This window comes from Daucus carota, chromosome 1, assembly GCF_001625215.2.
Source record: "Daucus carota subsp. sativus chromosome 1, DH1 v3.0, whole genome shotgun sequence".
NCBI classification, from domain to species: Eukaryota; Viridiplantae; Streptophyta; class Magnoliopsida; order Apiales; family Apiaceae; genus Daucus; species Daucus carota.
Window position 1 is genome coordinate 5,330,697 of NC_030381.2, and position 12,824 is coordinate 5,343,520.

Sequence of the window (12,824 nt, forward strand, 5' to 3'; positions counted from 1 at the left end):
ATGCTGATTTTCAAATTTTTAGTATAAAAGAATTTTCACGAAAAATATTATCACCCCAAAAAACCAAACTCTGCCTTATGTAAAGTTGCCGATTAACGCGCATTTGCTTTGTTTCAAGACGAAAATCTGATTCTTGTGAATAGTAGAACCTTGTACAAGGAATCCCTAATTCAAATTGCATTGTATTATTTGGTCTACCTACCGGAACTCATAATATTCGAGATTATGCAGGATTATATACCAAAGATCATTTTTGGTTCTCTCTTTAGCCCTATGTCTCTTATCCCTAGGAGGTCTTCCTCAGCAGGTTTTTTCGGAAAACTCTATTTAGAAAAAGACTCCGATTTTTCCTCTTTTCGGATGGTAAATATTTCTGAGAATATGGAGTGTGCTCGCTTCATCCAAATGTGTAAAAGATCCTAGCAGCACTTAAAAGCCAGAGACGGAGCCTGGATACTTAAGTTTTTTAGTTCCACTAAGCTAACCATAAATAATTTGCTCCACTTCTTACCTTGAATCTTTGGAAGTAAAAAGATAATGGGATTTTCTCATAGATAACCAAGTCAAAAACATTTTTTTGCAAAAATACCGCATCTTTTACAAACATTTTTCAAAAATACCAAACTTTTGAAAATATTTGTAAAAGTACGATGTTGCAACCACATGCAACTACATACTTGCAAACCCAGCAGGCCAATTACCTTAAGTTGCATCTGATTGCATCTAAGATCATTTTTTACAAATATTTTTCAAAAAGTTAGTATTTTTGCAAATATTTTCAAAATATAGTAAAATCGCAAAAAAAAACTTATAAAAAGTGGTATTTTTGGTAAATTCCCAAGGATAAACAGGTGTTTCATATAGAGAAATATTATTATTAGCATTTGATTAAAACTAATTTCAGCCGTAATGATAAAAAAATCAAAAAATAGCATTATTTATCTATTTATTTATTTATTTTTATTTTTGCCGAAATTTATTTATTTATTTGGTGTGAAAATACTTTGTCATTTGTCGTTTTTCATGTTTTAATGAGTAATACTACATGTAGTAAATTTTTTACAAATAACCTACATGGGTAGTTTTGGAATGATGTAACTAGGGATATTAATATATATTTATTAATTCTAACTAGGAAGATTAATATATATTTATTAATATTATTTTGATTATTATTTGTCCTTTTCTTACCATTTTTGTACGTGTCTTTAGCATTTTTTTTTATTAACTTAGTCACTCTTAGAAAAAAAATCCGTAGAGACAGTATCTACTCTAATATTTAGTATCAAAAATCATAGAGATGCAGTTTCGATCAATCTCAAAAATTTAATATTATCTTAGCTTATTTCTCCCTAAACAACCTAAGGTGAATCTTTAAATTGTAACCAAAATCATCAATCCCCAGCAAGATACACAAATCTTCCCGGCTGCCAAACCTTTCCTACATCTCACCCCATGGCATTCCACAACAAGAAACCACACTACTTGTCCGAACAGCCAACACAATAAATAATAGGTACTAAAACTATACACTTACACATCCGTCCATTCAAGTACGTGGATATGCTAAATTTATTAATTTATGAAATAGCATGTTTGATATGAATCATAGATTGCTATATGTATCTTCATCTTGCTTATGTTTGGTCATACCGGCTAAAAAATAATTTTGCAGAGGAAATGTGAACAATCAAGCAGCTGCTGCAGCAAGGTTGAGCAATCCTGCAGTGCAGATGGGTGGTACTACAAATAGTTTTTTTTTTACTAGAGTGGATCAGGATCCTGTGCAGATGGGCAAACCAACATAGAGATTTCTGCGAATAGTGGACCGGCTAACATGGAGCTTCCAAATGGCCAAAGAACACGTTCCAGAGATTTAATTAATGGAAAACCAGGGTAACAATCAGAATGTTTTTTTCCAGTCCCCTGCTTATGCCCCTGAAGCTAATAAGGATGACATAATTGCCATCATGGACGCTGCAGGTGTGCTTTGCCAAGGGGTATAAGTTTGTTATTTTTGTAAATTACTCTTTGCTGATACCCTAATAATTATATCCTTGAGTTATTAGAACAGTATATATATTCCTAGGCATCAATGTAAATTCTTTACCTAAAAGTTGAGATTAATTAATTTGGTTTGGTTATGGTTTCAACTGGCATTATATTGATGCAGAGAAAGAGGTTGAGAATAGGGTTTGAGGAGAAACACATAAGCAAGCAGTCCAGCATCTGGTAGACAGCGTCAGGACCCCTATCCTAGAAAAGTTGAAGGGAAAAGATGAGGAGATCGTGGAAATGGGGAAATTGAATGCGGCACTTCAGAAAAATGTGAAGAATCTTTTGGATGTGAACGAGGCTTGGACAGAATATGCAATATCTTGTGAAATCAAGGCCGCCTCTATCAGTGACAAATTGGAAGTGGCCCTGGCTGAGGTAAGCACGCTGCAGAAGCTTTTGCCACGAACTGGTGGCAGCCCCCCGAGGAGCAATGTGTTGCTTCTTTCTGCGGTGATAATGTCTCTGAAAGAGCACAAACACACAAGAGAAAGCTGAGGTAATAGCAGTACAAGATGTTCTGGAAACTGAAGCCGAAAAGGTGAAGACTGGAGCTGGTGAGACGGGGAGGGTAGTGGGGAGAAGAAAAAGTACATGAGCTGGGGTGAGTTTGAACTGAGCGTTTTTGGCGTGGCCATGCTGGCGTCTCTGCTTTTGCATGGTTTGTTGGAGCCCAGAATCCAGTCTTCAAGGTCTTAGCATGAAAGCAACAGTCAATATATCGTTCGAGATGCTTTAAATATACAAGAGCTGCAGACATCAATATATGCTATGCTATGATGTGATCACATAGCGGTTGCATGCAGCATTCGACATTAATAGTAAGCATGTATGGTATATTGGTATGTATATATGCGACCCAATACAGAAGCCAAAGTGATAAACATTTATATTGTGTCATCTTTCTAGCAGCTGATCCGATCTTACTGGTCTACCATGACTCATCAAGTTCTGACTAAAATTTGTGACTTGGAGCTCCAGCTTGGGCTTTCTTTCATTCATTTACACTTAGTTGAGATTTCATTCATTTACACTCAGAAGCAGCGCGTAGCGCCGCCTATGAAAATTATATTAATGATTCAATATTAATATTTGTAGAATAAAATAATTTTATGACTATCTATCAAAAGTATATATTTGTTTTAAAATTAATATTTGTAGGATAAAATAAATTTTATATTATAAAAATCTTGGTGTAATACCAATATTAATATATAAAATTGCAATATTGGACTATAATTTATGGTGAAAAAATGAAAATAAATTTATACCCGTAATTAACAATTTAAAGCACGACGAATCTTAATTTTATTTGTGTTTTTTTTATAATAATCATGTTCTTACATTGTCACTTTACTCCAATTTTTTTAGATTAATTGTGCACAAAAACATCTAACTTAAATCCGCGAGATAGCGGTCTATAACTACCCTCGTAACAGCCTTTATATTTTAATATTGTATAAACAGCCTTCACTTAAAAGTTGCTTGAGATAGGAGGTTATGTTTAGATGATCCAAAACCCTACAATCTACAGGGGTATTTACAAGTGCAGAGAGATTTGTGTGTTACTCTTTCTCATAATTAAATAATCTGAAACAAAATCAGATTAAAACTTTCAAGCTACTATATTCCATAAATAATCTGAAACAAAATCAGATTTGAAACTTGCTTCTAATATACCGAAAACTAAAAAAGATAATTTTAATTTTTGATATTTTTCATCCAAAAAATTAGAAAAATAGAACGAAGCGATGTGAGAGGCGCCACCTACACGCCCCTTGCTTCTCCTTTATATAAGTATATCGATGATTTTCTGATTTTACCGACTTAAATATTATTAGTTTATAACCCTTTTCAATCATAAATTCCTAAAATTATTTTATATATACTATTTATTAAAAAGTAATTTTTTATTTAATTACATCATCATTTTTTTAATGTAATTAAATTATTATTGTTTAGATATCAAACTTTCGATGTGTAACATTTTATCCTATTTTAAATTTTAATATTTGCTAAAAAATTATTTTTAAATACATGTTAGGATATGAATTTATCTCCGAATGATATGTTTTATTTTAGTGAAAACATTATGCTGTTTTATAAGCTCTAAAGTGATGGAAAACTTAATCGACGCCAACAAATATATATAAATTGGCTTGTAGGGTCTTTAATCTTAATAAACTCTTAAAAAATGTAACTCGTATTTAGTTATTTAATAGGAAATTGTTACCGGCAGTTCATTTAGGTGTAGTAGTGATAATTCTTTCAAAAGTTGTTTGAAAAATCAATATAAAAGTCTGACGTAATTTTCAAGTTATATAACTTAAATTCAAAACTAATTTACTATCCATTTTTTTAACAATATCTTATGTTCCGATCTTTTTATTATAACAAATACAGATTTAGCTAATAATATCAATATGAACTCTTTATTTAATTGAATTGTGAAACATGATAGAATTTTATAGAGTTGTAGTGTAAATTAAATTAATTACGTTTTAAAAATTAAAACATATAATTTCATTGACGAGGTGATTATGTTTGTGGGATAATCTTTACATTACAAAATCTTAACGAATATTAAAGTCTAACGGAGCTTTTAAGTAAATGACTTCAATTCAAAACCAATTGTTCTTATATTTTGATCAATATGCTGCAGCATGAATAATTGTTCTAATGCTAGTAGTGGTCACGACTGAATTGATGACGGTGTTCCCACACATTTTTCGTCTTTATATCGCAATTTTGTGAAAGATAGTAGTTTGAATTAAATTTTATATTAATATGGATTTAGTTAATAATATAAATATGAATTCTTTATTTATTTGAATTTTGAAACATGATAAGAATTTATGCAGCTGTTTCGAAAATTAAATTATTTGAGATTTAAAATTTAAAACAAATAATTCCATTAGGGATGTGATTTTTTTGGTGATACAATTGTTACATTGCAAAATTTTATAGAAGTCTTTTCACAGTAGTATGGTAATTTTTATTATTAAATAAAAATTAAGAATGATAGTCAAATTTTGTTACTTTAATACTTGGTACTTCTTATATTTCACTGCAATAAAATTTCGCTTATTAATTAAGTATATAAATAAATATTTTGTATATAAAAAGTAAAAATGCAATTTAGCTTGGACTCAAATTCCTAAGTTATTGGTCTTTTTAATTTTAATGAAGTCGAACCAATTCCTCATCCCCAATAATTTAAATTTATTTAATTTAAATTTAATTTAATTTAAATTTAAATTTAATTTAAATTTATTTACGCGTTTAAGTTTGTCCGAGAGACGTAGGGTATGTAGCAAAGTATCCGCTAGAAAAATTATTACGGCCCATGTTTTATAACCACGGTTTTGTTAAGGCGAATTATAGTACCTACAAAAATCCTTAGACCCTGCAGAGGAAGTGGCAAATAGTCGGATAGATTAGACTGTGAGCCTGTTTGGCTGAGCTTATGACTCATGATTTAACCTGATTTATAACTTAATGTGACTTATTTGATACTCCCTCCGTCTCTTAATACTTTTCCCGTTTGCCTTCGACACGTTTGCCAACACACATTTTTAATCATTAATATTTTTAAGTTTGTATTAATATTAAATATAAAAATTTCACTGTATTAAAGTACTCATATAAATACGAATCTAACAAGATCACTCATGACTATATTTGATCCTATAAATTATGCGTAAATTAGTAATTTGTCTCATGTTATGAACAGTTGCAACATCTCAAATGGGAAAAGCATAAAGATACAGAGGGAATAAGTTGAGAGATTAAAATTTCTGTTTAGGTAATTTTGACTTATTAATGACTTACAAGTTATTAAAAATATAATAATAGAAATAAACATGATTTATGAGTAATTTATGACATAGTAGTAATTTTTATCAAAAAAGAGTTCAAAAAAAAGTAGTCACTGAAAAAAATACATCAAACTAACTTCTGGCTTTAAGTCAGCTTCTGGCTTATTTTCGACTTTAAGCTGACTTCTTGCTTATTATACAAACAGACATTTTTCACCTTAAAACCACTGATGAATTAAAGCATGGGCTTTAAGCCCAGGCAAACATGCTCTATCTCTAACTATGATAAGTTCTTAAATTAAAAACTGAATTGACATATTAAAAATAAAAAATATTATCAATCTTTTAAAAAAATGATACTCCAACCACAACCAACCCCGTTTCCTATAATTATCTATTATTTTAGCCAACCTCATACTTATAAGAGATTGGTAGAAAACTTACACATCATTTATTATCATATTAAATTGATATATTCTATTTATAACAATCTAAATATTAATAATATACTATTTTTGAATTATAACCAACAATATAGCAACACCATCGAAACACAATATCTAACAGGTTGAGTAAAGTTTACATAATATCTTATAGGTCTATTTAGCCAACAATTATAAGCAAAGCATGTTGCGCATTCTGATAACCAGTAAAATCATTTTTATTTTTATTTTTTATAAGTTCTAATAAATTTTTTACATGATACTAATTTATAGTTTACTAAAAATAAAATTTATACTAGTTTTTAAGGGTATATATGATCACATGAATGATGAGGCCCTCGAAATTGTGTAAATCATGTGGCCGCATTAATTTTACCTCACATTGACACCACTAATTAAATTTAAATTAAACAGTGCACGTCTCTCTCACAAAAGGGTGAAATGAAAAAATCGAAACCCAAAAAAAACCCTGAAAAAACCGAAAAACCATACTGTGAAAAACCAAACCGAAAATAATCAAAATAAAAAACCGAAATTAATGGTACGGTTTTATTTTCGGTTTTATGCTAAAACCGCACCGAAAATATTTGGAGGAGCGCTTACTCGAAAATTAGGACTACTGTAGTTTGCCACAGAGCAGAATATTTATGTTATTAATCTGCTGATCAAATTTTATTATGAAATCTATTCTACTCTTTTATTTATGTACTTTTTGAAGACTTTTTATTTGAATTTCATGATTAGTTAATTTTGGATAATTATATTGAGTTGACATCATATAATTTCTTGTTGAAATATGTATATTTTAGTTTTTATTGTGTATTAAGTTTTTTTAGATGAAAGTATGTAACGTTTCCAATATCCTCATATATGGAAACTGGAGTAACCGAACATACTGTACATGTTTATGAAAATTTTATATTTTTTTTAAAAAAATTATTATGGACAAAAGTAGAAAAACCGCAACCGACTAATGGTTAACGGCAACCGAAAAACCATTTTAATTAATTGGTGTGGTTACGGTTAATGTCCGGAACCCCCCACTCTTTTGTGTTTTATAAATAAGATTGCATCCGTTACTTCCCAGTTTTCAAAGTGTGACATATCTTGCAATGACAATTCTGTTTCTCCAATACCAAAAATATCAGTTATAGATTGGCATGCATATATGAGTTAATTTTCTTATATCTGAATTTGCATTTGCATGAATTCTGAACCTTTGTGCATGCCATTTTGGAGCTATTCACTTTGTGCATGCCATTTTGGAGCTATTTACTTTTAAGCAAAGTTTATGAAGATAAGGAAGTCTTTATGAAATCACATTCACATGCTTTTGCATGAAGGTTTGTACCCTTATGAGCGAGGACAAAGAAAAGAAATTTATTAAAACATCAGCTCATAGACTTTTGATCACATTTCAATTGCATGCAGCATTGGATATGTATGGGACTCAATACAAATGCTAAAGTGATAAACATGGAGGAGGGACTGATCTGGGATTGTTTCTAATAAGAATATAAAATAAATTTTTGAAAAATGTTTGTATATTTTAAAATTTTTGAGACACTTTCATAATTTTATAAAATTTAGAACGGTGAAAAAATGACGAATTTTGGTGTGCCTCTTCCTAAATTCGCCCCTAAGTACTTTATGTAATTTTCTATGTGTCTATCAAGTCTATTTTTTGGATTTGAGCACCAGCTAATTTCTCTTTTGGATATTAAGCGCCATGTATTCAACTGATATTTTAAAAGAATTTTTTATACATAAAATTCCGGTATATCTAACTCAGATTTTAAAAAACGTGTCAAAATATTGGAGTTTTCAATTGAGATTTATTCTACAAAATTTAATGGTATTGGATTCAGAATTTGAATTATACTTAAAATCTCGTGAATTCGGTTAGGATTTTTTGGACTATAAACGAATAGATTTTGTGAGATTATTCAATATATTTTGAAATTTTGAAATTGAACAAAAATTTATAAAATTTTATAATATTGTGCATAAATTCTAAATACTTAACAATATTTGTTGTATTTTAGTGAAATGCGTATATAATCAAAATCCGAGGTGATTCATTAAAATCCCCAGATAATACTCCTCCATTTCAAATTACATGTTCACCTTCAAAAAATCACATAGTGGATTTTTAGAAAAAAGTGGTGTATTAAGTCATTAAACCTAATATGTGGTATATGGTTGATCGTGAAAATATAAATTAGAAATATGTAAATGAGGGTTGATTTTGGAAATATAAATTTATATTGAAAGTTGAAGTGTACAAATATGTTCAAACAATTTTTTTTCAAATGTAGACATATATTTTGAAACGAAGGGAGTATATAATTTAGAGAAATCCCTGTTGAATGCACCTCTAAGTATGACTTTTTAACGTTTTAGCAACCATTTTCTAGGCTTAAAGTCATTTTAAACTGAAAAATATTTGTAGAATGAGTGGACTTAAAGTTAAAATAACCCAAATTCATGTTTAAACAATTTATTTTATTTTTATGAATATTTTTAAAAAAATATCATTCAAATAAATAAAATAATTTATTATTATACTTTTAATAATTCATAAGGCACATATAACATCAAATTAATCAAAGAGACATACGGACTTATCATAAGTTATTATTTTAAATTTATCCATACTAGCTGGTTAATTATCTGCTTGTTTAAATTTTAATTATTCTTTCAAATTTTAATTATTCTTTCAAAATAGAAAAATAAAAAGTTTATTTATGAAAAGTAGTCAAGAAGGATTGATTTTTAGTGAGGTCGATATTATTACTAGTCTAGCTACTTATGCGCTTGTAAATTTTTCAATCATTTTTAGAGAAAGTGCATATATGATAAACTTTATTTATGAAAAGTTGTCTACAAAATTTTTTGCAATAATATAAATATTCAACAATTATATATATATATATATATATATATATATATAATAAAATAAAAATAATAGGTGACAATTATTAAACCAGTACTCCTAATAATTAAAAAAGAGGACAGATACATGACAAAATAGTTGCGATAGTCCCATTTATTATTTAAGCCTTGTTTTCGAAGATAATTCTAGATGGATAAAGTTTAATATTATAATATAATCTGATAAAGTTCACTTCTGAATATATAAAATATAATTAATAAATTAATTTCAAATTAAAAATACATTTAAAAATATTATATATGTCAATAAACATAATATCAAGATTACACAAGTGCTTTTGAGGTGATGGATGAAATAATTAATAAGTCACAATTTCCTCCTTTAATAAATTCGAAAAAATTATTTTAGTAAAAACAACATATTTCACAATTTGTTCTAACTAAAATAAACAAAATTATCTTTCTGTATTCAATTAGGTGATCATAAATTTTTTACTTTTATCTATCTAAATCTAGGTATCAAAAACAACCCTAGTTTAGAATAGAAAGATATACTTGGAGCAGGAGGAACACGCGCGGAATTGTCCATAGGTTTACAGGTTTCGTCTACGAGTGGAGTTTCGAACACACGCGCGGAATTGTATGTAGGTTTACAGGTTTTGTCTACGAGTGGAGTTTCGAACACGCGCGGAATTGTATGTAGGAACACGCGCGGTACAGATGTTTTTCTGGAAATATTTCCGAAATTATTATACCATAATATATTTAGAACTTGAAAAATGTATAATTATAAAAGGATTATTATCAAATAGCTTGAGAGATTATATAGAAATATTATATTTCAAGAGATGATCACAACATTATTATTGGTTTTATTTTCTTAAACAAAACATATACATGAGAGATACTTAAATTTTCTTTAAAATTGTAAATTCGTAATACAATATTATTCCTCCTAAATAACTTTTTTAGAGAGTAAATCCTCCCAAATATTCCAAAATGATATTATTTGATTTTTGGTTAGAATTTTTTATTCATTTTCTATCTCCAAAATCACCACAGTAACCGGGTGGGATGTTTTAATTGATGCAATATAAAATCATTCCACTCAAAACTTAACATGTGTCATTTTGTACCCAATTTTGTGTCTCTAACATTTTCCACTAGTTTAACTCACCCCACAACCCACTCTCAAAGTCTATAAAATGCACCGAAACTCATTCATTCCCTCACCATCGACTGCTCTCTCTTCCTTTCTCTCCAACAACATATACTCACATCTTCCTAACACTATAACTGCATCCATCCCATGGCATCTCAATCCAGGCACAGCAGTGTGTATGTTTGTTTGTCTGATTTTAATCATACATGAAAAAGCATGTTTTATACTAGTTATGTGTATCTGATCTATTTTTCATTTTTCATTGAGTCTTATACTGGGGTAAAATTGTTTTTTGCAGACAGTTTGGGAACAATCAGGCTGCAGCAGGGCTTAACAATCATGTGCAGATGGGTAGTGCAAATCCTTTTGCTACTACAGTGGACAACCCGTGGCTGGGTATCAATCATATGTTACTTGGTTCAATAAACATGGTGATTCAGCCGCAAGTGAATGAAACAGTTCCTGCTCATAGTGCACCTGCTAACATGCAACTGCCTGATGGCGAAAGAAAGCGTTCCAGAGAATCATCAATAACAAACGAAGCTAACAATCTGCACAATGTTAATTTTCCGGTCCGTAATTTTGCCCCTCCACAGATTAGGGATGAAATGATCGCCCTTAGGGAGAGTGATCGTCTTCTTTGCCAACAAGTGAGTTCAAATTTTTCTAGATTACCAATAATTGTTTCCCTGTTTAATTAGTATGATATACGAAATTCTTATTTGTTTCTGCTGCTTGGTTAAGTTATTAACTGGTATATTATTGATGCAGAGCAAGCGGCTTAGAGTACAATTTGCGGAAAAAGAGAACCAGGCACTTCAACACCTGGTTAATAGTGTGAGAGGCCCTTTGCTGAATCTCTTGAAACAAAAAGATGTGGAACTTTCAAACTTCAAGAGATTGAACTGTGCACTCCATGAAGGTATTAACGATCTTTATAATGAGAACCAGAAATTGTCAGATTGTGCAGGTGCATGGAAAATTAAGGCTGTATCTCTGTACACCAACCTAGAAGTTGCCATCGGAGAGCTTAGGAGGCTGCAGGGGCTTGTGCCAGCAATTGGTGCTGTGGAGGCCCCCCATGAGGAGCAGGAAGCTAAGTCCTACAGTGGTAGCAACGTCTCTGCAGAGAACACACCAGGGAACTCTCAGGCAGTGGCAAAGGCAGAAGATGGTGAAACCGCCACTGAGAAGGTGCAGATAGGAGCTGCTGAGACCGGGGAAGGCAGTGGCGAAAAGATGATGTGCAAGAGCTGTGGTGAATTGGAAACTAGTGTTTTGGCGTTGCCATGCCGTCATCTGTGCTTTTGCATTGTTTGTGGAACTCGTGAATCCCTTCTTTACTGTCCCTGCCCTGTGTGTGAAACTGTGATGACTGCAACAGCCCCTTTAAGCTTCATCTGAGAAAATTATGTTTGAATAAAAAGGAAATGTGCGGTGCTTCTGAGTCTTTTCGGACCATACCAGTGGTGGTCTATCAGCTGTTTGTTAAGTTTAAGTTTTATGTATGCTGTGAGCTTGTGATATTCAAGCAATGTGTGATGTTACTGTTTTTTTAATAAAAATAAATTGTGATGTTTTGAAGCAATGTGTGTAATGTTAGTATTTCTTTTCAAATAATAATTTATGATGTTCTCAAGTAACGTGTAACATCACCGTTTCTGTTAGTAATAATAAATTATATATATAATATGCTCAAAAAGAAGTTTATCCATGATTATATATCTTTTTATAATTAAAATGAATATATCTTGGTTTTCTTAAAATTAGGATTCATCAATGTGTGGGTAATTAAATTAAAGATTATAAGTTATAATGATCCCACAACAATATATTTACATAAATATTTTTTTTCAAACATGTTATAATATATGAAATAATATCATAAACTTTACGACTGCAGCACATGAAAGTATTAAGCATAAGTAATTAAATCTTATCTTACACACTATAAAAAAAATTCGTTCATTGCCTATTATATTAATCGGTGGCTTATATACAAGGGAGTCTTTAAGGCTATATTTAATTAGATAATTATTTGGTGGTGATTTGGTATGATTATAAACTCTAATATATTTGTTTTTTTCTCCAAAATGTAGAGCGGATTTCATTAATACGAAAGAGACTGAATCAAGACAAATCCCAATTGATCATGCAACCAGGTTGAAAAACAAATAAACGATCTAAATAATTAACCACTTTGTTTTCGGAATTGCTTAATGAAGATGATGGTTTCTTGAGCAATCCAACCTGCATCTCCGCCGAAAACAGTAGCTTCACAATTGACCCTCACATTAATTCATTTCATGGATAGTGCACTGTTCAGAGGACTCAGTTGCAAAAACTAAGTTTAGAAGCCTCATATTTTCACTACCGTTCCATATACACTCCAGCTATCTACTTGCCGGACACCAGCTTTAGACCTGCCGAAAGTGCTGTTGATGCGAGTTC

The 12,824-nt window shown here is 30.5% G+C and overlaps 1 protein-coding gene across 1 annotated transcript; it reads left to right on the forward strand.

The window, feature by feature from the left end:
• The first annotated feature begins 2,649 nt into the window (after nucleotides 1–2,649).
• LOC108216758 (BOI-related E3 ubiquitin-protein ligase 1-like) lies at nucleotides 2,650–11,777 on the forward strand. The gene is made up of 3 exons (XM_064094404.1): nucleotides 2,650–2,747; nucleotides 10,672–11,023; nucleotides 11,145–11,777. Exons 1-3 carry the CDS (start codon nucleotides 2,650–2,652, stop codon nucleotides 11,775–11,777), a joined length of 1,083 nt encoding a protein of 360 aa, XP_063950474.1.
• The last annotated feature ends 1,047 nt before the right edge of the window (nucleotides 11,778–12,824 follow it).